At 39.7% G+C, this 27,613-nt stretch overlaps 1 protein-coding gene across 3 annotated transcripts; it reads left to right on the forward strand.

The window, feature by feature from the left end:
• The first annotated feature begins 656 nt into the window (after positions 1–656).
• LOC117269828 (calsenilin-like) lies at positions 657–23,191 on the forward strand. Of its 3 annotated transcripts, none has more exons than XM_078162240.1 (10): positions 657–801; positions 965–1,059; positions 7,435–7,609; positions 18,033–18,358; positions 21,266–21,335; positions 21,884–21,954; positions 22,046–22,153; positions 22,249–22,353; positions 22,500–22,562; positions 22,657–23,191. In XM_078162240.1, the coding sequence occupies exons 2-10, from the start codon at positions 1,054–1,056 to the stop codon at positions 22,702–22,704; spliced, it is 972 nt and encodes a 323-aa protein (XP_078018366.1). In that variant the 5' UTR covers positions 657–801; positions 965–1,053; the 3' UTR covers positions 22,705–23,191. The 3 variants fall into 3 exon arrangements, with proteins under 3 accessions (XP_078018366.1, XP_033503062.1, XP_033503065.1); XM_033647171.2 differs by having other exon boundaries at positions 658–801; positions 18,234–18,358; XM_033647174.2 differs by lacking the exons at positions 657–801; positions 965–1,059; positions 7,435–7,609 and adding an exon at positions 7,617–15,699 and having other exon boundaries at positions 18,234–18,358.
• The last annotated feature ends 4,422 nt before the right edge of the window (positions 23,192–27,613 follow it).

Genomic DNA, 27,613 nt, shown 5'->3' on the forward strand with positions numbered 1-27,613 from the left:
TACTTTTTTATGATGAAATGCAGTCAAACTTGTTTTAACAAATAAATAAAAATGAGAAGAGCATTCGTGAATTAATGTTAATTTATCATTACTCTATTGTAAAATGGCATTACATTTGGTAAAGCGGGCATAATGACTTGTTTAGGACCCGAAATTCAAAGTTTAGGACATCCCAGCTACTCTGGACTTTATAGGGTGCAAAGAGTTGAGACTCTGACATCATAATTATTTTTACATAATGTTGCCATTTTTATCCTGCAAATTGTGCACGACTTTTTCAGCTCAAAGATAATGACACACCTCAGATTGTCCCCCCAAAAAACAACTGTGAGTGGCTCAGAGTGAGAGATTGTTCCAAGTACCCTGTAAGACTGTCTTGTCTGTTGATATGAGGACTGTAAATCTCATAATATAATACTCCTCCTGTTGTTATTATTATTATTATGATATCTGAGCGGCATCACAGAGCTATAAAATCAAATCTATTTGGACAGTATGTGAGTATGAAACACAGCAATCTTCTTTAATTTCCTCAGAGAGTCCGACTGTTAGCGCCTGTCTGAGTTTGGACCCATGCACCATCACTGCAGGTTATAATATGTCTGGCACTTCTAATAATATGTGTCACGATGTGAACACCTCATGCACACCTCGCTCCTTCGGTCGCCCTATAAATTGTTTGCCTCATCTTCACTTGTTGAGAGCAGCCCGGGCTCCAGTGCTTCCAGTGTATCTGTGGAGGATCACGACCTCTGCTGCAGATCACTCTCTGAATCCTTCTTTAATCCTCCTACTCTTCAGGTTTGTTCCTCTGTGGCTGTGATTATTGTGGTTTTTACAGTGTGTGTGTTCCTCGGCACCTCAGTGTGTGTGTGTGTGTGTGTGTGAGCTCAGCACTGCGAGCAGCTCTGCTCCTCCTTCAAGTAGCTGGTGTCTCTCTGTCTCTCTCTGCATGCTGCTGCAGATCACTCCAGGGTCGTCTGAGGAGCGCGAGCGGAGGACGATTGCAGCGATTTTTCTTTTCTGCAAAACAGCAACACACATCCAGACGCAATGCAGGTACAATTAACACTGATTACTGTTTGCTTTCATTTACTTATTGCTGGAATAGACGCGCATGCAAACTGATTAATCGTGGTAATATTCCTTTATGTGCTGATATTACAGTTTGTTGCTAACTTGAAATGGTCTTGGTACTTTCTGATTCATCTGCAGCAGAAAGTCTGAAAACTGAACTTAACATGAGAAAAATCACTAGACCACACATTTTACTGAGGCATGCATTGTGATTTACAGTGTTGGAAGAAGTAGCCAGGTATACTTTAGATGCAGCTACTGTAAGTAATATTAAAATAGTCACCTACAAGTAAAAAAAATCTTACTTTTAAAAATTCTCTTAGATTTAGTGTCAACATTGGGGGACCAAATATTAAACTAAGGGTTTGGGGGGTCCACCACCAGAAAATTTTGAGCATTAAACATTTAATTTACTGCATTTTGGTGGTTTTGATGCACCCGTTTGTGTAATTTCTGCATCAATTTATGGTGGAAAAGACTTTAATTTTGTCAAAATTAAAGTCCTCTGCTGCTTTCATGTTTTATTGAGGGGGACAAATGCATGTTCTAAATATTGAGGGGTACGCGTCCCCTGTGTCCCCCCTGAAATCGACGCCTATGCTCTAAGTAAAGAGGTATGATCAACAAAACATACTAATCAAAAGTATAAACATACTAATTGTGCAGAATGGTCCCTTTCAAAGTGTGATATATACTGTACTACTGGGTTAACATAAGCAGCATTGTTATGTCGGCTGTTTAATATCTTTAACCACTTAATAGCTGTTGCATAATTTAATCTATAAAAATGCATTACATATTATTTATTGATCATATGTTTTGGATCTAATGTCTGTTAGATATATTTATATATGATAAAGTGGATTAAATGCACAATATTTACCTCTGAAATGTAGTTAAGAGGAAGCAGTGGACGATATGGAGAAAATCAAATATGTCACTGACCTTGATATCAATATTGTGATGATATTGTGGGGTTGACTATCTGTGCTGTCACAAAATGTTTATACAATGAGATTTTTGGTAAATGATCACCAGTAATGTGAGTATAATGACAAGGTGTTTAACAGAACAGTCTGGTAAGTCCTGAAAATGTCATCACTTTACTGTAATTCAGTCTTTAAAACCTGGGAAAGACAGCATTTATGATTTAACAATATCCCAAATTTAAGATGACATCTACTTTCTTATTACAATATTAATACGTTGATATATTGCCCAGCCTTGTAAGTGTAAAATAACATAAAAATAAGGTCCTTACGTAAAGTACAAGCATCTCAAAATTTGATTTCAGTGCAGTGCTTGAGCTGAATTTGTGATTTCAACCTTTACATATAATTAAAAAGGGCGCATGCATTGTATGTCAAGCTAAGCTCAAGGCAGATACTCATACGATATTCTGTGTCTTTCATGAATATGTTAAAGTGGAGTTTGAATGACTTCAGGCCAAAACATCTGAGCCATATGGCAAACAGAGATGAAAGGAGGTCAGGAGCATCACAGGTGATAAACAGTTGTGTCAGGCTGTGCAGGCGGCAGGACTGGAAGCCAGCACACAAGCATAGGCAACATATGTGATGATCAGTGGAGGATGGTCGCCCACAGCATTCACGGTGACTTGGATGATCACAGGGAGCATCTCGCAACTCAGTGCACATGACTTCAGTCCTTTGAATAATGCAGCTGAACCCAAATCATCTAACCCGAACACACGTGGTTGCATGTGTGTGTGTTCAGTGTGTTTTCAGTCGTTATTGTGGCTTTTGGAGGATCCATAGAACGTTTCACTCGTAGTCATCTTTCACCTCACCGTTGCAGCCAACTCTGATCTTTTATTGATGCAGTTTTAAGGAGTGTGAATTATTGAGCGACATTCTCGATGCTCTGTATGCTTTGGCATCCTTTCATATTCAAATAGGGGACCAGGGGGACAGACGAGCTCCCGAGACAGTAGCTGTACCTATTTTCTCTACAAAGTCTTTACATTACAGCCTCTTAAAGTTCTTTACCACAGGCGAGTAAAAACACTTTGTAGAGACAAAGAAAAAGGATTAAGAGAAGCAAAACAAAGCCAAAGAATTATCAAACTGTCTCCAGAGAACCAAACGAGAAAGGAAGGAGGAAGTGTCTGAAAGGCTGAACATGTAGTAGAGTCAGGCAGAACGTTATAGGGTACAATCACAGTGACAGCAGCTGTGAGTCATTCATACTGTATGGGACTGAAAACCAGTCCAACAAAGATGTGCCTCAGAAAACAAAATATTTAAAATGGGAACACAAACGCATCACAGTTATCATCCTCGCATTACAGCAGATTGGTTTAAATTCACCCCTTAAAGCTTTATTATCGCCAAAACGTTAATGTGAATATAGAGACAGTGACTGTGCATCTGGTGTAACCTCTTACACCAGATGCAAAAAAAGCACTTTTAATGCGCAAACTTATACGGGACGTATTTGCCCCTGTTACCGTTTTAGCTCATTTCGCGGCTCCGGTTGCATCCGCCTCCCTCAATACTGAACCAATTTTAGAACGAGTTGTACCCATGAATCATACGCACACATACACATGGGGAAATTGTGCAGGGACTCAATGACTGAGTGACTACCTGTTCAGTGATTTGTTCACCTAACGTACCACACAGTGAGCATGAGCCCTGAGTGATAGACAGTCGCTAAATCGCTCAAGCCTGTCCCTCTCCCTCTTTCTCATGTCTTGAAGTCTCGAAGTAGGAACCCAATGTTTTATCTCATAATTTGGTGTTGCAAAAATATACATGCTGTACATAATAGGGTAGGACTTCAGCTGTCAGTTTGCAAACAGTATCTTTATCCAACTAAAATCACTGTCCCCAGTCCGCTAGTAAGTGACCTGAGCTGAACGTTAAGCCCAGCTTGTCCGTGTTTTAGCGCTGTTAAGCCATGTGTAGCCTAAATTTATTGTAAAATATGCTAACATATTCCTGTGTCACAATTTGTGTAGGGGCTCAAGTTATATGGTTGTTAGCAATGGAGGACTTTGTTTTTACCTCTTGCTGTCAGTTGTCAGGAATATACGGACATCGCCTCCAAATATATTCACCGTCTGGGCCTCTTCCTATCAACACAGCTCAGACAACACTAGAGTCCACCGGTTACATCAGTACACTGTAAAGAACTGCCTTGCCCATCACTAATTCATACCCCTGTTCTTATAAGTCCTCATTTTACAAGAATATTTGATTTTTCCCAATTCTTTCTCTCTTTTTCTGGAAGGTAAGCACATTCAAAACTCCTTCTTTATCCTTTAATCTGTATAATGCATGAAAAAGAGAATACCATTTCACAGAACTGTGTAAACTCATCCCTTCTTAACTGCGATGTTTGTTGCTAGACACAAATGCAGCATGAAGATGAAAAAAGTCTCCAAGAATCTACGAGAGCCCTGCTATCTCATACAGATAATCAACCCTTATTTTTTTCAGCATTTGAGTCTTAAAGTATTGATTACTGAGGTATCGATCTGTTCAAACATACTCACCAGTTGGCTGGATGTCTGAATGTAACTCCTGCTGCTGGTCCAGCTGGCACACTGTGTTTTATCTTAGAAAGCTATGAAAGCAGATCCAGCTCACCAGTGCCAAAGCTCCTGTTATGTCACACCACCTTGTGATTAAAAACCTACATCAATATATAACTTGTCCTTCCAAAAAGGCATTTATGGGAGGTTATACCAGAGGAAACTGTGCTTAAATTGGACTCTGTGTAAGACAGCACCTTATATGTAATATGTCTCTGTTTCAGGTCTTACATTAAGTGTTAAAGACCTTCTGCTCTCTGTAATTTTCATTCTGTACCAGACAGTGGATGACAGGCATATAAGGCAAGTTGCAGTGAAGTTGGAAGCATTTCCTGCCTTTCTTAGATGTAGTGCAGTAGAGACAGGACATGAGGGAGATGATGTGTAACAAAGGCCGTAGTAACAGGAGAACCAGGGACATTGCAATTACATGGTCAGTTAATTTTCTAAATCCAATCTACCAACAACAACACAGAGAGTCTGCAGCCATACTAGTGGCTCTGTGAGGCTTTTGTTACGCACAATGGTACTTCGAACTAAATGTTAACATGCCAATGCCAAGTAGGTATAATGTTAATTGTGCTCACCATCTTAGTTTAGCATTTTAGGATGCTAGTATTTGCTAATTAGCACTAAACACAAAGTACAGCTGAGGCTGATGGAAAATGGCAGTCATTTTGAAGGTGACTGACACTTTTGACCCTATGATGGTGCTAGATGAAAAGTTAAGGGTCACTAAAGTTATTACATTTCATCCTGAGGTGGACACGAATCATTGCACCAAATTTCATGACAATCAATTTAATAGTTGTTAAGGCAGTTTACTCAAAACCACAAGCAAGAACTCAATGGATCTCTAAAGTCATAAGGATTCATCCTCTGGGCACCATGAATATCTGCACCAGATCTCATGGAAATACATCTAATAGTAGCCTGGTTCCAACTAAGTAGGCTTGCATTACTGGTCTGGCATACTTCAATGAATTTGCGATTTATCTCGTCCAAACGATGGACGGACCAATGAACGCCGGGGGTCTAGCGATTAGCCAATCAGCGCCACACTGATGTCAAGCTGTACGCCGGTGGGTAATGTTGAGGATAGCAACAATGGCGACCGCTACAGATCCTACAGACCACATTAACGATGCTATCAAGGTATTTTGCCACTACTCACGTTAATGGAGGACCAAATTAAGGAAGCTGCTAAACTGGATTTAACGGCGATGCAGCTGGGCGTGCACAACGACAGAGACATTTTAAACGGGCAATGCTCGCTTGTTTTCGGCACCCCCGAGGCATGGATACTAATGACGTCAGATTCTGGGTGAGTCGTTGATCTCTACTGATTGGTTAGGGAAAAATCAAATTCCCTCCCCCTTGTAAATCGCCTTCAATGGAAGCCATGTCAGACTGAAGGTTCTGGGAGCTTCAGTCTGACACTCAGGCTAATCTAATAGGGCAGGGATGCTCAATTTGCTTTGCCCAGGGGCCACCTCTGCAAAATGGCAGGTGGCCAGGGGCCAGTTGCTGATAGCTTGCACAGATCAGGTTTACACAGAAGAGTTTCTAGGACTTGATGACATTTGGGGCTTAGCCTGGACCTCTGGCAGGGTTCAGGGGGATCTTTGCCTGGCACTTTTTTGATAAACAAGCTTTGTTTTGATGCTTTTTATGTACCCTGACACCTAATTTATATTAAAAGTGCAAACAAAATTCACATTTTGGATCAACTTATTTTCATTGTGAAAGAAAATGGATGGGAGGCCATGTGGCAAGTTTTCACGGGCCAGATTTGGCTTACGGGCCACTAGTTGAGTATGACTGTAAAAGGGCCCAATTGTTGAGCTATTTCAGTCTAGAGTAAAGTGGTGGATAACAAAGGAGGGGAGAAACCTACACCCATATGCTAGCTGCTGTGAACAACCTGGTCTTACTCCCAGCTCATCAAATACCAAAGCCAGGTCAGTGGCCCTAGGTGTCAGACATGCTGCACTGAGGCACCCCTTAGCGGCAGTATGAGACGCATCAGGTGGCAACATTTTTTGACGCTCCAGACAACTACCATAGTGTAAAGAGCGTGAGAGTTCATCTAAAGTTTGTGCAGGAAGGGAGGTGGATAGGTCAAACAAACTCTGGATTTTCACCCGGGAGACCACTGTTCATTTCCCATGTGAAACCACAGTCCGTCAAGTTATTTTAATAACAACGTAGTGTGCCAGTATGTGTAGCGTGATATGCAAGTGACATATGTCACACATGTCACAGATGTCATGGATGTCATGTGACACTGACGTTACTTTCTTATTTTAAGTTAAGGCATTATGTTGTTTTTTTAAACCTAACCATGTCCTTTAGTTGCCTATACCTAAGGAAGTACCTAGAACACAAGGTTGTTGTTTTTTTAACCTATGCTCTAAGTTTATTTTGAAAAGGCACTATGCATTTAACAAGCAGAAACTGTACTTTTCCTGTTGAAACAGAGGTGTATTTTGAAAAGACATGATTCCGGTAACAAGCGTAAATTGACACGCTGTCCCTGAGCATCCAAAACTGACACTGGACGGGCACCTAGCATGTCATAGTTCTACATGTAGGACCACTGACCAAGCCTCTGTATTTGACGAGTTTGGAATGAGAATGCATTAAAACCAATAACGTGGAAGAAATTACATCTGGGTTGTGTGTCCCTGTGTGGTCATGTGGACCCTCTGGTGGGGACTCCTCAAAGTGCAGAAGCACTATGAGGTCTGTCTTCTCTTTTCTCTCTCAGCGTACAGTTTCTTTTCTGTCTTCCTCAGGCGGACGGGAAGGCAGTGGATGGTGGCCTGCTGCCTGATGCCAATGGGAAAGACCCAAACCAGGGCGGACAGACAGATGGCTCCAAGTGGCAGAAACCACGGCTCACGCGTAAATCTCTGATGAAGTGTTGTCTTGTCAAGTGGATTATCGCCAGCACCACACAACAAGGGCCAGGTACAGGCACATAAAGAGGTGCACCACCAGGCTAACACGTTACACAACAACAACACAGTGTATCTGCATGATTGTGTGTGACAGCAGGCGAAGTGGGACTCACAGCACCGCAGGAGGAGAGATACATAGGAGGGCAGGCCTTCAGTCTCCTGCACTACAGAATACATGAATTTTAAAACATCTGCTCCATCTACTGTATATTCTCGCCCTTCTTTCCCTCTGTTCAGTATTTACTGCACAAACTTCTCTCTTTCCTAAACGCCACTTCTACTCAGCAACTAATCTGTCAGTGAATGAGCCGCTGCCGCTTTCGCTCTCACCTCTGAATCTGCTTCAGAGAATCAAGTTTGATCTACCACAGCTTTTCCTCCCCATCTATAACACTCATTTGCCATACCTTTTCTCTCACAGACACAAACACACATTTAACATCAAGAAATTTAAAGAATAATTTCATACAAAGATCTACCTTTGTAGCAGCAGATTCTTAAGATGGGGAGCACAGTGTCTTCCACTGACTGCCCCTACATGCCCCCCTTTTTCTCAGCTTATCTAAATTATTGACATTGTCCTTCTGTGTGGGCAGACAGTGCAGTCAGTTGTGTGCATGCACTTGACAGGCAGGACAGACTTTCATTTCTGCAATCTATCCAAGCAAGATCTTATAATTCCTTTAAACTACTTGTGATACTTTAATCAGCCTGTGTAGCAAACACCATGATGAGCAGATAAAATGTCTGTGCTGCAGCGTCCAGAAATGACCTGCTGTTGTCATTTTCCTGCTGACTTCTCTCTCTGCCAACAGACAGATGGCCATGTGCCTTGGACAGGATGGTGATGTAAACAGTAACAGAGCAAATACTCCTGATGGCTGACAAACCATCAATTTGAACAGGCACATAATACAGTTTAATAAAGTATGCCATCCTTCCTTTGGACTCTAGCAATGAAATGTGCTCATTCTTTTATTTTAAAGGCCTCTAAGTTTATCTGCAGTAGGAATGTTCTGAAACTCTTCTTCACCATTAAACTCTACAAGCTCAATTACATCATCGTCCTCACTTAGTAATAATTTTATCCATCAGGGATGTTGGTTACACATTAAAATTGAAAAATGTGTTGAGGGTTTCAGCAGATCCTCTCCACTTTATAACCACTTGGTCGCCACCTACTGGGCTGCAGATGTTATAGCACCTGAGTGTCTTTTGCACCACTGTCTCTGTGCAGTAGAAGGTGGTCTGCACTCAGTGTCTCACACAGATGTATCTCATGCAGAACAACCCAATAAAAATGCTAGGTTGCTTTTAGAGGCATGCTTTCACAGAAACAAATATACTAACTTTAGAAAAATATATATGCTGGAACATGCAGAGTTACTGTGAACCAACTACAAGAAACCTTTGGAAGTGAGTAAATATAAGATATATTTTTGTTTTTAATGCTATTGTCATGCTTTTGCAGTACAAAGAGGAGCCAATTGCAGGACAGCTGGCAGGTGGATAAAAGAAAAAGAGAGATATTATGTAGCTGGTAAGAGACAACAAAACTGCAGAAGCGGACAAACTCAAAGTACAAAAATTAAACTGAGTACCAACCATAACGGCACATGATAACAGGGAGGCAATCCAGCAAAGAGCACTACTGACCTACACAGACGGCCAGACAATGAAAGAAGGACAGCACACAGACTAAATACACAATGAAATAATTAACTAATGGAACTTAGATGAAGTGGAGAGCAGACAAGAATAAGCACAAGGGCATGATATGACTCACAAGCAGACTGACTACGAATAAGACATGAAACAGCAACAAACAAAAACCCAGTATCATGGCAATTTTTTTTTTAACACAGCTGTTTGCAGGATGCAAAGCGATGAGGTAATGTATGTATTGTGGCTGTTTATTATTAACTGTAATATGAAACAAAGTAGACTTTAAATAAATAAAATAGACATATAACATACTTTCTGGGGTGCCCAGTAGCTTAGTAGGTTGGGAAGGTGCCCCATATAAAAAGGCAGCGTCCTTGCTGCAGCAGCTGTGGGTTCAATTCCAGCCTAGTTCCTGCATGTCATCCCCCTTATCTCTCCCCTTTCACTCTTCAAAACTGTCTTGTAATTAAAGGCACAAAAAAAAAAAAAAAATACTTTAACATAGCTTCTAGGAGGAAAAGGGCCAATGAGTTAAATGAGCGACCAAGGTTGACTCGTGTATTCACATGTGCTTCTTTTTCTTTTTCTTGCTGATCCCACCCTGGTATCAGCCATAACCACAAAATATAACATCAAAAATAAAATTCTCTACAGAAAATCTCCTCCTGCTTCTTTTTAACTGGTTAACGTACTACTTACTGGAATGTTTTGCCTGGGAAAATATAAACACAGGCTCTTTTCAGTCTGCATGCTGCAATCGTTTCATCTGCAGGGAATTGGACTCAGGGACAGGCATGAAGAATAACTATATAATAATAACCAGTCTTCTTGTTGTTTGACTCATTTGTTTATGCAGGTCATACAGAGGCATCAGTATTAAATTGAGACTGTTCTATAGCCAGTTAAAAACTCCTTGTAGCTGTTTTAATGATGCAAAAAAGATGTCAGGTTTCATGATGCAATGCACAACAGGGTTTACACATTGTTGCTTCTCTCCTTATAAAAGTGAGAATAAACAGTCATTATCACTCCACATCAGCAGAGGATGTTGCATGTTATGTTTTCTATGATCTGATAACAGAGGTTTTGGGATATGTTCTGTCTGTGCTACGCAGATAGAGCTTTCACTTTGCCACCTCACACTTTAAATGAACCAGTGTACTCAACACTAAACATTAGCAGACCCACTGCTGACACAGTCTTGTCCAGCTCCTATACCGTACTCATCTAGAAATGACAAATCATTTTTTTAGTCTTCAGTCTTAAAGTGGTTTTTTGAATGCCCTACTATAATTGAAGAACTGCGGGTTGATCTTGAACAAATGATTGCAGCATACGGTATATCTATGTGAAGTGTCTTTGTATTGCTCTTGAGTTTGAGCTGTTGTCTAATTAGGTGCGAGGAAATTAAACAAAGGTAGTAGTAACGTGTGAATTGGCCAATATTTCAGAGGTCAATTGTGCAATAAATTCCCATTATGGCTGCTGCTGGGACTCCTGCACATTCTTCCCCTTGATAATTGTATAAAAGAGAAAGCTATGAGTCATATTATAGAGAGAGAAAGCATTTGTGCTTTTGTCTAATCATATCAGCTGTTAAATATCTATAGATGATGAAAAATGACATTTCAAAGGCTATGAGTCCATTTTAACTAATAGTTTTTCAGTTGATTAATGTTAGCAATGCACATTTGAAAACTATGTTTGACAATGCAATTCAAATTTTAATTAAACTGGACAAAATTCATATGTAAGGCCAGGGGGGATCCCGCTTGGCATGGTGCAAGGTGTGTATGCAGCCTCTCCAGAAAAATAATTTCTTGCCAAAAATAACACTCATAAAAATCAATGAAAGACTTAAAAGTGTGTGCTACAAAAAAAATGTCTGATAGACAGCAAAGTTCAGGGGTGTTTAACAGTGTGACGAGAACTTGTGTGACAGTTTTTGATAGATGGGCTCAGGCTCTGAGCTGTAATGTTGCTCTCACTGCAGTCATTAAGACCTGATGGTGAGACTGATGGCTGCACTGTCTGCATCTCTGCATGCTTAAGCCACCTCACTCTTGTCTGTATTTAATAGAAGAACAGGGATAGATCAGCACTTAGGGTGCATTAAACAGTATAATGCTGCATTATTTTTATGGCAGACGAGTTCCCACATGAGCTCATACATCTTGCATGTTCTGTAATGGCTGAGTGTGTTTGTGTCGGTGAGGTCAGATTAACCCACACATCAAAAACACAACACAGACACACACAAAAAAAAATCCATATATGTATGCAAAGGGTAACTAGTGCACCATTTTTATTAGCTGCGTGATCCATCACCACCATCTCACAGTTAACACTCATATAAGACAAAGATAGGCACAATATTTTATAGAAGATTTGGTTGTTTTATTACATCCTGTGCAAGACAGGCTTTCCCCCAAGTCTTTTCTGACAGAAATGTATTCATTACAACCAAACTATGACTACTAACTACTTAACAGGAGCAAGCTTTATTTGTTTCGCACATTTCACACACCAGGGCAGTTTAAAGGGCTTTACAGAGCAATAATTCACAAGAGAGGATCCAGATTTATGATAAAAGCATAAAAGAATAAAGAGGAAAAAAAGATTTAATAGGGAAAATTAATTCTAAATGATTTACAATTTTGAATAAAATCACCATTAAAAAGAGCAAAAGTGCAGACAAGAGGTGCAAAGATCAAAAGATTATTTAAAATGATTTAAAGTGAAGTTTAATAAAGTCGCAGTGCAGTTAAAATCAATACAGGTATATGAATAATAAAAATTACACTGCAGAGTAAGAAATGAATAAATATTTGATTTAATAAAAGGCAGCAGCAAAGAGATTAGTCTTCAACCTTGATTTAAGAGAAGTGAGAGATGGTGCAGAGCTGCAGTTTTCTGGGAGTTTGTTCCAGATATGTGGTGCATAAGAGCTAACCACTGTTTCATCACATTCAGTCTTAGTTTAGTCTTTAGTTAAGGAGCAACACCTAAAGTAAGAATTCCATTATGTTATTATTATGTTATTATGAGATGCATTACATCTCCAATAGGTGTACTAACGTTCAACCTACTTCTGTGTACACAAACACTAGTATGTATCTTTTTGGACACACTGAGCTGTAATGACCACGTCACTAACTGAGAGCCACCTTGCTGGTTGGAGGCGCATAACCTATGGTAACCTGTGCCATCTTCAGCTCTACCAGCATCTACAGGGATGATGAACCTGTGGAATTTTTGCTTTTTTCATCATGCCTGTAGGAGTAACGTTATTCTGGCTGTTAGAAAATGTGAATCCCAGGCAAAGTCATTGTGCAATGTTAAGTCACAGGCATTTTTGTCACTAGATCAGTGGTTCTCAACTGGTGGGTCGCAGTCCAAAAGTGGCTCACGGGTCCATTCTGAATGGACTGCAAGTGACTCTGAAACATGTCAGCTTTTATTTTGAAGTGGTGTTTCATGCTGTAGAGTAAGTGACTAAAGCTGAAAACACACAGGTGCCGCCGCGGCATGGTGTGTCAAGTGCCACCCCTAGCACACACTGGATGCGTCGTGCTGCAGCTCGTCAACAGACAACCATGCAAAGTTATTACTACTTTTACTGAAAGATTTGTACTTCCTCCACCTCTGCATTAACTTAAAATCATGTGTGAAGAGCCCCTAATTAAACTTGATTTCTCACCTGAAGCGCCGATCTCCAGAGCTATGACTCACCAGGCAATATCTTTTTGGCCATTGTCTTTATAATGGTAGGATTGTGGGTTGTTTAATTCAGAATATTTCTCAACCTTAACTACAAGTCTCCCCTTATCCATTCTTCATCACACACAAGACAGCAGCATCTTTTTCATCAAAGGTTAGGAGAAGAGTCAAGCTGCCATAGGAGCAGAGAAAAGGACCTGCAGCAAGAGCTGGTATGTACGAGCCGAGAGAAAAGTGGGGGGAAAATGCATTTCAATTTGGGGCGGCAAGGCTGGAAATAGGATGGTGGTATGAAGTGCTGCAGGGTGGCGCATCCAAAAGTGCCAATGTGCATCTAGTCACCGCAGCAGACGGAAAACTAGTCAGTGAACTAGCTTGACGGATTTGGCCAAACGTAAGTATGACACTAAATGTATTAAACTGCGTGAACTTTGAGCTAATGACTAAGGTGACCTCTGGAACCTGGGGCTGGACCAGTTGGGAGCCACTGCAGGTATACTATTTAGCCTATATGTATACCAAATTTATGGCATGCCTTCGAAATAGTTTTTGAGATATTTCAGTCTGGATCAAAGTGATGGAGTAACCAACCAATATCCCTGGAGCCACGCCACTAGCATGGCCAACAAATACTTCATAAAGTGTTTTCTAAATTAGACATCAGGCAGCAAACTCATGATCAAAGTAATTCACCTTTAGAGGTATTTATTGATGTTACAGAGCTGTTTTTATGAACATTGTCATGGCATTGTGGGATAATTAATCTGGCATAGTGTCCACTGATTATATTCTGTAATATTTCACCTCGTATAGTCTGAAATGTACATACTGTTGATATCATAGTAAAGTTTCAGACATACTTAAAAATCTCACCTACTGTTTTAGTGTACAAATAGTATGTAAGTATGGAATTTTGGATGCAGCCATATACCTGGGACATTCCCCTGGGTGCTCTCAGTGTCATCTGTAACACCTTTCCCAATTCATTGTCTATGGAGCAGCTCAAGACTTTGTACTTGATGATGTCACAAATCTAAGTTAAACACTTTAGTTGTTGGATTAGGGAGAGAGGTGTTCATGTTTAGTAATATTTTCGGACTGTCTGAGGTCACAGGAAAAACATGTATGTGTTTGGTAAATGGGTACAGTTCCCCTTTAATGCCGTGACCTCAGTTTACTATTAACCATGCTGACGCACTTTGGCAAACGAGCCTTCTCAAGCTCCACAAGAGCTGCAAGGTTTTTTATAGACAATAAGCAGTAAGGAACTATTATGACGTATAATAGGCATCTTACATCAAAAGAATACAAACATAGACATCAAAATCTCACCCTGAGACGTCGATTGCAGGCACACAACTGCTCCTTAGGTGCGCTGAAGTCATAGTATCGAATCGTTTTGTATTTTTGGAGTGGCACCATCCCAGTTCATTAGTTATCTCAGTTTGACTCAGACATTAAAGACGAGTCCATTTACATAAACCCTCCATGGCTATCGAAATGCATTTCTGGCCCGCTTTCTCTCCCTCTTCTAAGACCAATATTTTACCTCTCGACAATTGATTTGCCCTCCACCCCCCTTCGTACTTTAACTGAGTCCATTATGTTGTGCAGAGTCATCAGCTGTGAACTATACTCAGATTCTTCTTCACTTTCATAGTGCGCCGGCACATTATAGTCATGCAAAGTCTCACTTGTGTCTTAACAAAAAGTGGAAAAGTACTTTCAGACAATTAATACTCAGCATGTTTGTTACATGGAGGATTTACAGAAGCTCCAAATTGACCTCTGTGGTGTGCAGCTCGCCCTTGCAGCACAGATATGATTCACTTCAGCTCGACTATTCTTAACTACAATGTCATAAACGAAGCACCGTTTTTACAGTCACAACGGTCACGGTGTTTTTCAGCTCTGAGTGAATCCTCCTGAGTTATTGACCGCGTGTATGGCTGAACGACCGAGTAGATACAAGCAGCGCCACACAGGGCAGGGCAGGCTCCTTCATTCTAAGTGCTGTTCATATCCCAGCCATCAGCGGATGTGGATCAATGCTTGGTTTTACAGCTTTGCATCCTTGAAATGACTGAGCAAATAAAGACAGCTTAGACTGTCAATCAGAGACTATTAGTAAAGAAATTCCTTCAGTAACAACCCCTCCCTTACTAACCTCAAACACACACACACACACAAACACACACACAGAGCTCAGGACAGAGTGATAGGAGATGGAGTGAGTGGGGGTGGAGCCCCTGAGTTGATGGAGTTGTGGGAGAGATCCTAAAATGAACTGACCAGGAGGTAAAATGCCGGCGAGTAGTAACAGAGATGGATCGTGTGCGCGTGGAGAAAGCTTTGGATCATTTTGGGGGATTAAGGCTCTATGAATTTCTCTGCACATGATGGACTTCAAATTTGTTTACTCAAAGGAGGATGCTCTGTGGGCTGTCTTTTTTGTGTAGCTGGTCAGTGGTCTAAGTCTTGGGTTTCATTTAAGTGACTGTAACTGCTGATGCCTGTGCAAAAACACTGATAAAAAGCACGGGGCAGGAGGAAGTTAACAGTAAGTTTTTTAAAAGGGCTTTTGCACAGGCGATATCTAATGCAAGGCAACAATGGGATTGGATGGCATGGAAGTAATTGCCATTGTTGTCGTCATCGGACTGTTTGTTGTCGTGCTCAAACAGTTTGGGGTTTGGGAACCTTTGTCACTGGAAGGTAAGAACTAAAGACATGTTTGTGCATTTAATTTTTTTGTCTTTGGTGCTCTGTGTGTCATTAGAACAATAATCTTGTTAAACTTCATTGTTGTTTGAATTTGTTGATTGTAATAGTGATGCTAAAATTATGAGTAATTGCAGTCACACAAACGGGCTGTGAAATATTCAAGGATAGGTTCACATAGAAAGAGTTTTTGGTTGCCTTAATTGTTCATCATTTGCAGCAACTGAGAACTTTTTAAGTTAAAAAAGTGACTCTATCCTTTAACTGTGTGTTCGCTTTGTCGGTAAATTTTGGTAACTTATAGATATCAAAGCAAATATTTAACAGCTCTGCAACTTTCTTCTTCCCCTCTCATTTCTTCATCATCATCTCCTCCTCATCTTTATCAACTTACCGTTTGTGTTTTTGCTCTTGTACAGATGGTGAGTAGCTCCGCTGGTATTCCTCCGCACATTATTGTTAAGTTTAATTTGAAACCAGCTAAGGTTGGGCAATATAATATTTTATCGATACTACTGACTAAATATGGTCTTAGATTTTGGATAATATACACCTAATATTGTAGTAATTGTCCTTCCTGGTTTTAAACTAGGAGAATATAAAAGAAGGAACAGTCATGAAACAACAGTCATGAAGTCATTTAACCCATCATATCTTTGTTGTTTCACCTTTGACTGAAAAATCCCTCCACCAGATTAAAAAACACGCACGATGTGATGCTTACTGATGGGGTTTTTTTTTTCAGTGAAATATGTGCATTTGTTTTACTTTACCTTTACAGGTCCTGCAGCCGCAGGACAGAGCCATGACCTATTTGGGGACCAATAACAAGGAAAATGAATATGCATATTTAGATTAAAAACATCAGTTAGCATTATGTAATGTGTGTTTTTTAATCTAGTGGAAGGATTTTTCAGTCAAAGTTGAAACAACAAAGATATGATGGGTTAAATGTGATATGTAGTGTCGGCCCCATTGACTCCAATAGAACTGTCTGGCTCCTCGTACGCTGTCCTTGTCGTCATGACTGTTCCTTCTTTTATATTTTCCTTAAAAGGCATCATTACAGTGAAGTGATGATATTTTCTGAACTTATCAGACTGTTTTAGCTGCTCAATTATTTCCCTTTACTCATTTAGATGTTATATCCACATTACTGATGATTATTTATCAGAATATCTCATGTGTAAATATTTTGTGAAAGCACCAATAGTCAACCCCATAAAATCAATATTTAGGTATTTGGTCAAAAATATTGTAACCTTCGATTTTCCCCATATTGCCCAACCCTACATCACAGCCGTCTCTGTAAACTAATTCCCCTTAATTTTTTAAACGAACTCTGGGGTGCCATTGTAGCTCACTTGGTACAATGTGTACCATTAAGGCTGAGTCCTTACTGCAGCGGCGGCCTGGGTTTGGGCCCTTCGCTACATGCCATCCCGTGCCTTTTCTGCTCATCTGTAACTGTCAAATAAAGCAGAAATGCCCCTCCAAAAAAATCTGCTTTTTTAAAAAAAATTGAACTGAACGGCTCCGTCCCTTTGGCTGATACAACAAACCCTTCACAGTGGACATGTAGACTTGTCAAACACAGGTGTTACTGATGAGATTAATTATGGTTGCACTGAATTCAGGTGTGATGGTGTGCACTCTGCTGCAGAAACTTCATCAGTGGTAATTAGTGACACCTGTGATTATGAGTCAATGGCTGTGTCTTAAATCACTCCCTATTTGCTACCTGCTTATTTTATTTAAGTGTTTGAATTATCAGTGTGAAATTTACATTCTCTTGACCTCAAAAATGGAGCAGAAAGACTGTAGACTGCACATTTGACCATCCTAAATTCTTCATAACACTTTTTCTCCCACTTCTACAACAAAAAAAAAATAAAAATTAAAAAAATCAAGTGCATTACTTTTGCTGAAAAGTGCACAAAATGATGATTCTTGTCAAACATTTCCATTTATTCCTCACCATAGAATAAACTTTTGTGTACTTATGAAGGAGCAGGGAGTGAATAAAAGGGGGAGTTATTTCAGACACTGTGAAAGTGTCCACAATTAGAAAGGTGTTTATTTTTTCTTTATAGTATATCTACTTATTTCCTTAAACCACCCTAATATTGCCAAGCTTCAAGGTCCTTTTACTCTTAATTTTTACCATTTATCTGTCAAAAAATGTCCCTACATCTTTCCATCTGTCTCATCTTTAATCATATTTAACCTGTACTGTTCATTTTTCTTACCCTCTTTTATCTCCAACCCATCTCCTTGTCTCACCTTTCCTTCTTTTCCTTCAAAATCTATATTTTATTTGTGTAAAGATGGTGAGCATTTTCAGTTCTGTGCCATACGTTTTTTTTTTTTGCCTCCCATCTCTCTTGATTTTCCAGTATTTTCAACTCCTCCTCTCCCCTTCCTTTGTTTTTTCTTTCTTTCTGGTCTTACGGCTATGTCCTCCCTCTTTTCTTCCTCCCCCCTCTTTTCCCTCCTCGCCCCCTGTTTTCTCTGTTTCCCGCTGACAGACAGCTGTGACAGCGACCTTGAACTCTCCATGGTGCGTCACCAACCTGAGGGCCTCGATCAGCTCCAAGCCCAGACGCAGTTCACCAGGAAGGAGCTCCAGTCACTTTACAGAGGCTTCAAAAATGTATGAAAACAGTTAGCACAGTCGGCCGTCGCTGGTCATCCAAATTCAATTTGATATAAAAGAATGAGCGTCTGTCTTTGCAGACCTTATTAGATATCAACAACAGTAAAAGAAGCTCAAGGGTGCAGTTGAGACTGAGCAGAAACACAACCAACATTCAGACACAATTTACAATCCCTTAAATAAACACCACATGGCCAAAAGTATGCAGACACCCAAATATTTCACCCATATGTGATTTCAAACAGTACTCTGCTGCTTTAACAGCCTTCACTCTTCTGTGAAAGCTTTCCACAATATTTGGGGACCTGGCTTAGGGTGTGTAACCACCATAGACTGTAATAATAATGGATGTAGCAACCATAACATCACCCAATGGTTTGTGGACTCTTGGACTCTTGTTTAAAGCAAGAGTGTCAAAGTCATTTTAGCTCAAGTAGCCTGAAAATAACAAAGCCTTCAAATTTGTCTCTATCTTTTAGTGTAAAGAAAACATTCACAATTAATGTGAATTAACTCACCCTCAGAGTGTGGCTTTGATGCTAATGCTATTTTGTTAGCAATAAAGTAGCTAGCTTTCACAGCCGCGATGCTGATCTCTCGGCTTGAACTAAAATCAGACTTATGTTTCGTCAAACCTGCTAACAATTAATTTCTCTGTTCTTAGTTGTCCTTACAAATTGTTGAATTTTTCACCATAATGAGTTTGATAGTGGCATTAAATATAATATCCCTTGAGCACTGAAAGGTGCTGTGAGCATGCAAAGCTCACTGGCTTCCCATTTACCTCTATGAGGAAATAGGAGCTGGTTCATTTGGACAAATAGGAATAGCTGTGCATTTAATCGAAAAAGTGGAATTAATGACTTCTCTGCAATTTTTACACTTAGCAAAGTCACTGAGAGGCCCAGATTGGACCCTCTGGCAGAGCCGAAGTTAACATAATTGGGCGAGAGGCTGCCACTGTTGAGGAGCAGAGGGTGGATCTGACTTAGAAGCCAAGGATGCTTTCGGCCTGTCACTCAAAGCGTCTCGCCCTTAATTATGCTTAACTTTAAGCCTCAATAAATAAGTAAAAGGGCAAGTTATATAAAAATGTACCCCCTGTACAGTTCTCATATAGCGGGAAATTAGCTGTAGAGATCAAAACCGTGTTTTGTTTTGTTTTGTACCAGGCTGTAAACATGTTTAGTTCTGCTATAAAGTTAGGCATTTTAAATTGGGGGTCTATGGGCATGACTAACTTCTGAAGCCAGCCTCAAATGGCTCTCAAAAAACCTGTGGCACTTCCTTGTTTGTTTCATTTTTCAGCCCCACAGGTTGCCACTTGGTAACCACACAGTATGTATGTTTTGTGCATGTGTATAGGTGTGTATGTGAGTATGAATGTGTAGACAGTATAGTAGGGACTTCACCGTGGCCTTGCCAAGACTGTTGCCAGTGCCACAGAGTTGGAGGCACGCTACTGTGGAAAATTGTGGTTATAGTCTTTTTTTGTGACCTTGTGAAATGAAGCTATGACTCCTCGTCACAGTTGCATGTGTTGCCTTTCTAAGGCAGTTTTATTGGAGTACATTTTAGATGCTTGAAGATGTAATTCACAACAGATATCAGAGGAAAGTCTTTTTTTCTACCATGATTATTGTTGGTGCTGATGTTTTTTGTTCTCAATTTTCTATCTTTTGACCGCTCAGTTTTATGTGATTACCTTTTAAGAAAGTCTTGACCCAAATCTTGAGAGTCAGTGGTCTCAAACATTAATTTGAAAATAGAAATATGTAGATTTATTTGACTGATCAAATGTGTCTTTTGTGTGTTTTTAAAGATCCAGTGTGTAGGATTTAGAGGCATCTAGCAGTGAGGTTGCAGAAATGTGTGCCAAGTGTGTCTGAGAACTACAGTGGCCGACACGATAACACAAAAACCCCAAAACTCGAATGGCCTTATCTAGAGCCAGTGTTTGGTTGTCTGCTCTGGGCTACTGTAGAAACAACATGATGGACCCAGTGGAAGAGAACCCGCTCCTTATGTAGATAAAATGGCTCCTTTTAACGCAATAAAAACACTAAGATTCTTATTTTCAGGTGATTATAAACAAATGAAAACATCCGTATGAATATTATATTCCATTTCTTCCAGTAAATGCCCCTAAGTCCTGACACTGAGCCTTTAAATCTTTGTGTTCTGCCAACACAAGCACATGCATGACTGCAGGAGCGGCAGGATATACATTTTTGCAGACTGCAGAGGCGGGTAATGGATATCAGCAGTAAGTGGCTGTAATGTGCCATTAAAGGTAGCAAAGTGTCATCTAAGGAGGAAAAAGAAGAAGAAAAGCTTTACACTTTAAAAAACTGGCAAATGTTTAATGAGGTTTGTGGGGTCTTAATGATACACATAATGAGATGTGGTGTAAATGTTCAGCGTAAACAAAACTGTAATGAAATCTCCACAGGGCGCCTTACTGTTGGTGGCTGATGGCTCTGTAAGTGACATCTCATGATAAACATGCCTCTGTAGGACATTTTAGTTTTCGAAATGTATTGTTTTTTCCTCTTCTTCTTCTTATTGTGCTGTTACTGAACTGCAGCTTCACTAAAACAGGATGTGAGAAATTATCACACCAGTTTGTACACATGTGCTATTAGTCTTTCCATCACTGCACCACTCTGGGGGGCCTGTATCGTGGGGATTTCTAAAAAAAAAACAACACAAAAGGCCTCAGTCAAGATTAACCTGCTCCTCTTGCCCTCTAGTGGCCATAAACCTGCACTGCTGTCAGGGACTGTGTCTGCAGTATACAATGATATAACATCAGTAACACTAACTTTAAATGCTAACCTCTTTATAATAATAAAAATAATGTAAGCACTCACTTAAATTACGTAAATATTTTTCTTTCAACAGGAATGTCCCAGTGGGCTGGTGGATGAGGAAACTTTCAAGTCTATATACTCACAGTTCTTCCCTCAAGGAGGTACTGTTTGTAACTAATGAACTGGTATCACAGACCCAGTCTGCTATTATTTTTTTTAATATATATATATATATATATATATATATATATATATATATATATATATATATATATATATATATATATATATATATAATTAAATTAAAATTATTTTTTAATTTTTGAAATATTTTTTATTAAATACATTGTTTATATTATTATATTATATATAATATTTATTTTATTATTTTTTATATTTTTATTTTATAATTTATTTTGTTCAATTAAAATTCATTTATACTTTTTAAAATAATCTTTATTATATATAATTTATATTATTGTATTTATATATATAGATATAGATGTTATATTTCTTTTATTATTTTTTGTAATTGTGTAAATTTTACAAGTTAATTAAAAATGTCTGAACAAACAGAATTAGTCCACATTACCAGTAATATTTTAATTATCTGAAATAGTAGTATTTCAGTTTGTGTGGACTAAAAGAAAAATGTGTGTCACATTTCAACAGTTCCTGTTAATTTCCAATCCTGCCTATTCATTTGCAGATGCAACCACATATGCACATTTCCTGTTCAACGCATTTGACATGGACAGAAATGGCTCCATCCGGTTTGAGGTGAGTTCACCCAGGAATGCATGTTTGTTAATAAGTTATCATGGGCAGCAAGTACAGTGATTAATAATAAAACTTCTTCTTGCTTTTACAGGACTTTGTGATAGGATTGTCTGTGTTGCTTAGAGGCTCTGTAACAGAGAAACTGCGGTGGGCATTCAACCTTTATGACATCAACAAAGACGGCTACATTACTAAAGAGGTGTATTTAACAAACCATCTTCATTTATGAGAAGTCTGTTGCAGTGTCCTCATCATTGCAGATGTACTGTACTGTGTCTCTCTGATTTCCTGCAGGAAATGATGGCAATAATGACGTCCATTTATGACATGATGGGCAGGTATACCTTACCCAGTGTACGCGACGATTCCCCCTCTGAGCATGTAGAGAAATTCTTTCAGGTATGTTTTCTCTGCAACCACCAAACCACACAGACTAATTCTTGGCATCTAAATGTATATGATTACACCCAGATGTTATACTGATCCAAGACCATGACATGTGTCACTGTACCTGATTATGACTCCACTGTGTTGACATTTTACAGAAAATGGATCGAAACAGAGATGGAGTGGTGACTATTGATGAATTCATAGAAACCTGCCAAAAGGTAAACCCACCATCAAACTTGCCACATGGTTATTGACCGAGTTCATGCAGCTTTGTACGCAAACACATTTTCTCTTGTCTCCTTCTCCCAACAGGATGAAAATATAATGGCTTCCATGCAGCTCTTTGAGAACGTCATCTAGCTGCTGCAGAGAGACGTGGATCGGTTATGCTGCATAGCGAGTGCTTCCAGCTGCTTCCGGGCCTGAAATAACTTCATTCATCCTGAGGAAGAAAAACTGGGTCGTGCAACACATTTTAATACAAATTGGTGAACACTATTACTTTTCCTGTCAAACTGTTCTATGCAGAGAAATGTGCAGAGTCCACCAAATCACCTGAGGATGAAATGTTTCTTTGCATGACAATTTTGTTTTTGCACATGATGGAAATCTTTATCAGATGAGCATGAGTGCTTGCCCAACTTTAAGAAGCATGTGATGCAAACCACAATGAACACAAGCGAGGGGTTTTACTGTTGAACACACTGGGCAAACGAGAATATTTTGTTACTGTATTATACTGCAAAGAAATTAATTATGTTTCTAAGTTCTTCAAATTTTTGTGTGTCATTGTCATGTTGACCCAAAACCTGCTGAAATAAATACACTATACACCTTCACACACTGATAACTCTCCTGAATATCTTTTTTTACACGACACACAAAGCTGGTGTCTGTGAATGCAGTGTGATGTCCTCAACAGCCATGTTTACTCCACACAAAGTCTAATATTTCACGAATGATTACACCAAATGTGTTGCAATATATTTGACCTTATATAACTGTAAAGCTCAAACAGCAACAAAACAAAATTCTGTGCAACTCACTGCATCTAGTCACATGGTAAATTGAATGTGTTAAGCCACTGTTCGAGTGATACTGAACAAAACGTGCCCCCAAGCAGATCTTCTATACGACACAAAGCAAAAATTCATAGCTCTTTGAGGGAATTGCGCCCAGTTCATCGCAATTTGACCATCTCATGTCTCAGAACAGTTATCTCTCTTGTCCTACATCCTCTATGCTCTCTTGTTTTATACTTGTTTTGTATCACAGGCTTGATCTTTTGTACAAAACAGTTTAAATTCTTAAAGCCATCCATCATGAGCTGTTGTGCTTGTGTTCAGTGACAGTTAACGTACTCTATTTTGGTCTGCATGATGAATCTTTCCATTTATAAGCTAAAGAATGTTCTTATTTATAGATATACACTTGCTCCTCCGGACCAAATGTCTTTAACATCTGGCTGCACATAAACTGACACAGTAAAGGCACAAGCTAATCAAAGAAACACAACAATAAAGACTCGATATGATACCTCAAACATCTCCAATAGCCTACATTCTCTGTATGAGTTGAAAAGTTTAAAAAGTCAGTTTCAAGTTCTGGATTTACTTTTAAAGGTCCCATATTATTCTCATTTTCATACTTGTATTCTGGGTTTCTACTAGAACATGTTCACATGCTTTAATGTTCCAAAAACAGATTATTTTCCTCATACTGTCTCTTCTAAATATATCTGTATTCACCCTCTGACTAAAACACTCCATTTTAGCTCCAGTGTCTCTACACCCCCCTCCCGGAAAAACCCAGTCTGCTCTGATTCATCAGTGTTTCCGAGCCTTCCACATCTGTGCTCTAGAGCTGCTGCTTCTTTGCGTCGAAAGGGGTCAGTTGAGGTGGCCTGGGCATTTGATCAGGATGCCTCCCGGGCGCCTCCTATTGGAGGTGTTTTGGGCACGTCCCACTGATAGGAGGCCCCGGGGAAGACCCAGAACACACTGGAGGGATTACATATCCCATCTGGCCTGCGAACACCTTGGGGTCCCCCAGGAGGAGCTGGAAAGTGTTGCTGGGGAGAGGGATGTCTGCGGTGCTTTGCTCGGCCTGCTGGCCCTGCAACCCAGCCACGGATAAGCAAAAGAAAATGGATGGATGGATGGATGGATGGATGGATGGAAGACCAGAAAACACAGAGAAGCTCAATCTCTTAAGCACAGAATTAAGATTTCTGGTTATTATTGCACATATTATGATGAAAATGGCCTTCAAATGAAAAGCAGCAGTGCTGATTAATCTTTAAAGAGAGCATATTCTCCTGTTAAATATGCGTTAATGATTTACTGTCTTATAATAACTCCAGTGTATTTAGCCACAGGCTATCCTTCCAGCTAAACGGCCAGTTTAGGTTAAAGTTAAGTCGACAAACCATTCATTTCCCTAATCACTGCTGAGCATTAGACTCCTGTAGGTATAAACATGTATGCATTTAATCAAGAAAAAGAAGTTCAAACACACAGACCTGTGATAGAAAATAACTAGTCAATACACACAGTGATATATTTGTTTTTGCTGCAGCCTTTGCCTTTGGTAAATAATGGGAGAACACGAGGTGACTGTATGTAAAATGCCACCATCAGCCAAAATCATTCAACCTGTACTGTATTATTGATCTTGAACCAATGGCAAAGCGGGGTTTGTTTTGGGGAGGAGCTGTGCTGGCTCTGTTGAGTGGATGTTGGTGTGGTAATAATACTGATACCAAAATGCTGCTCTTCTGTGCTGTAAGTGTCCTCCAGCATCACGACCTCTCAGTGTGACCGCTCAGAAAGGTAAAAAAGAAAAGACAAAATCTTTATTTTTGTGGTGTGAATTGTAAAATTGTTGATTTCAGCACATTTTATCTGTATGTTTTAAGATTTAGAAAGTACCTCCTTCTAGATGTGACGCTTACATGATGCATGCATATCCTCGCTGTTTGATACTACATCATAAATATGTTCTGTAACGATCACTGCTTATCAGAGCCAGGGAAAACAAATGCATTATGAAAGGGAGAAATATGCATCACACACATAATGCCCAGCTAATCCCAGTGTTGACAGAGCTAGACAGAGCATGTGGATAGTTCTGGATCTCTGTTGTGTCAGGTCTGGTGAGCATGTGACTCTGGATGTGCAGGGAGCTCAATCAAAAGCTTTAATGGCAGTTTGAACGACAGCCAAACCTTCTCGCTTTGTCTCTTAGATAATAGAATAAATATGCAGCCTAAAAACACAAAGACAGAGCAGTATCATTTAATTTTGTCAGCCTCAGGCTATTCACCCTCAGCCTTCACTTGTCACTCTTTTATTTATACACGTAGGTGTGTTTTGAGGGGTTCAGATCTCCAGTATGACCGGCCAGCAGAAGCTTCTCTTACTGTGGGTTTGGCTGTTGCTCATGGCAGCTCTGTGCCCAGGTGTTTACAGTAAGCGTGGAAGCAGCAAGAATAAAGGGAAAGGTGATGGCAGCAAAGCCCCTCCCTCTCAGGGCCGAGGCCTCTCCAAGCAGGGCCTGAAGTGGGCGGGAGCAGCAGCAGCCGGGATACTCGGAGGCACTGGGACCGGGTACGGGCTGGGGTTGTTCGGCAAGCCAAAGCACGGATCTGGGAAACATCACAGCCATAAGACCTCCTCGTCTGAGCAAGATCAGCAGCTTTACCCCAAAGAAGGCCAAAATTTGCAAAAGCAAGATCTCTGGAGAGCATTTGTTAAGGCGGCTGCCCCCGCACCTACGGCGAACATCTTCCTCACGCTTGGACATGTGGTGTCTTTCCTGATAGCGGCCTGGATAAGAGATATGTAACCCAAAGTGTCATCACAAGGAAAGGAATCAATCATCAATAAAATAAAAGCCCCTTTGAACAAATTGTCCTTCCTGTCTTTTATTGTTTAATATAAGGTGATGGTGATATTACTAACTGTGTATGAGTGCAGAGTGCAGTATTTTATTTCTGGAATTTCAGTGGCTTTAGAAACCTTATTCTACGGTAGTGGTGTTTGTTTCATGGGCTGATTCCAGTATGATTGCTGACTCAGTAAAATTTGACTACCTTTAGGCCATCATAAAAAAACAGTTAATAAAGAGCATGGGCAGTTTACCTGGTGGCTTAGTGGGTTAGAGCATCCCATATATGAAGGCAATGTCCTTGCCACGGCAGCCAAGGGCTTTACTCCAGCCTGCAGCCCTTTGCTGCATGTCATTCCCTCTCTTTTCCTCTGTCACGGTTAGACCTATCTAATAAAGGCAAAAAGCCAAAGAAATCATCCTTGCAAAAGAATGAATAAGGAGCATGGGCTGGGTATCACTGTAAGTGACTATATTGCAGCTTCCTTTGGTGAACATATGTTTTGACTATAAAGCTACAACAAACAATTATTTCTGCTGATTTACTTGATTAATCAATCTATCTTCATCAATTTATTCTGCAAAACATTAGAAAAGATGTCAATATACAAATTTAAAAAAATTCTCAAAGCTCAACATGACAACATCAGATGTTTTGTTCTGTTTGAGGAACAGTCAGGACCTCCAAAATATTCAAAATCCTGAGACCTAAGACAAAGAATAGCAGTCAGTTCTCACATTTGAGAAGTCGGAACCATCAAATAAGACAACTGCTGAGGTAAATGTCAAAAAATACAAATGACTCATTTTAGATTTATTAAACTTGTGTGTCAAGAGACTAATAATGCTGACACTTTATTTGGATAGTCCGCCTACAGAGATTTTATAGAGTATTTGTAACGTTTCAACAGGTTATTAGTTGAGATTTGACAATCACTTTATTCTGCAGATGTTTATCATCAATACATATTCCCAGAAAATGAATTGAATTTGAACTTGAACTATTTACTCAACCTAAGCTGCACAGGTTGTGTAAACTGTTCAAGTTCAACTACTGTAAAACTTTAATTAATAGCCCAGGCTCTATATTTGGGATGGGCCTTCATATGGGACAGGCCTTTAATTCCTTTCACACAAAACTGTTGCTCAGCAAAGATCAGGAAATACAATCACGTTGTTTATTTAAACCAGTATGGATATTACCTGTGTATAAAATTAAGTTTCAGATAATATCTCAATCATGACCTGAGGACCCTTATGGACTTAAGGAATATGAGTAACTTACAGGGTAATCGAGGAATGGACGCACAATTTGAGGTAGACAGCAACCTGGTTTTATACATCCAAATAATGTCTATTTTAAAAAAGAACTGCATGGCAA

This window comes from Epinephelus lanceolatus, chromosome 19 (assembly GCF_041903045.1).
Source record: "Epinephelus lanceolatus isolate andai-2023 chromosome 19, ASM4190304v1, whole genome shotgun sequence".
Taxonomy (NCBI): domain Eukaryota; kingdom Metazoa; phylum Chordata; class Actinopteri; order Perciformes; family Serranidae; genus Epinephelus; species Epinephelus lanceolatus.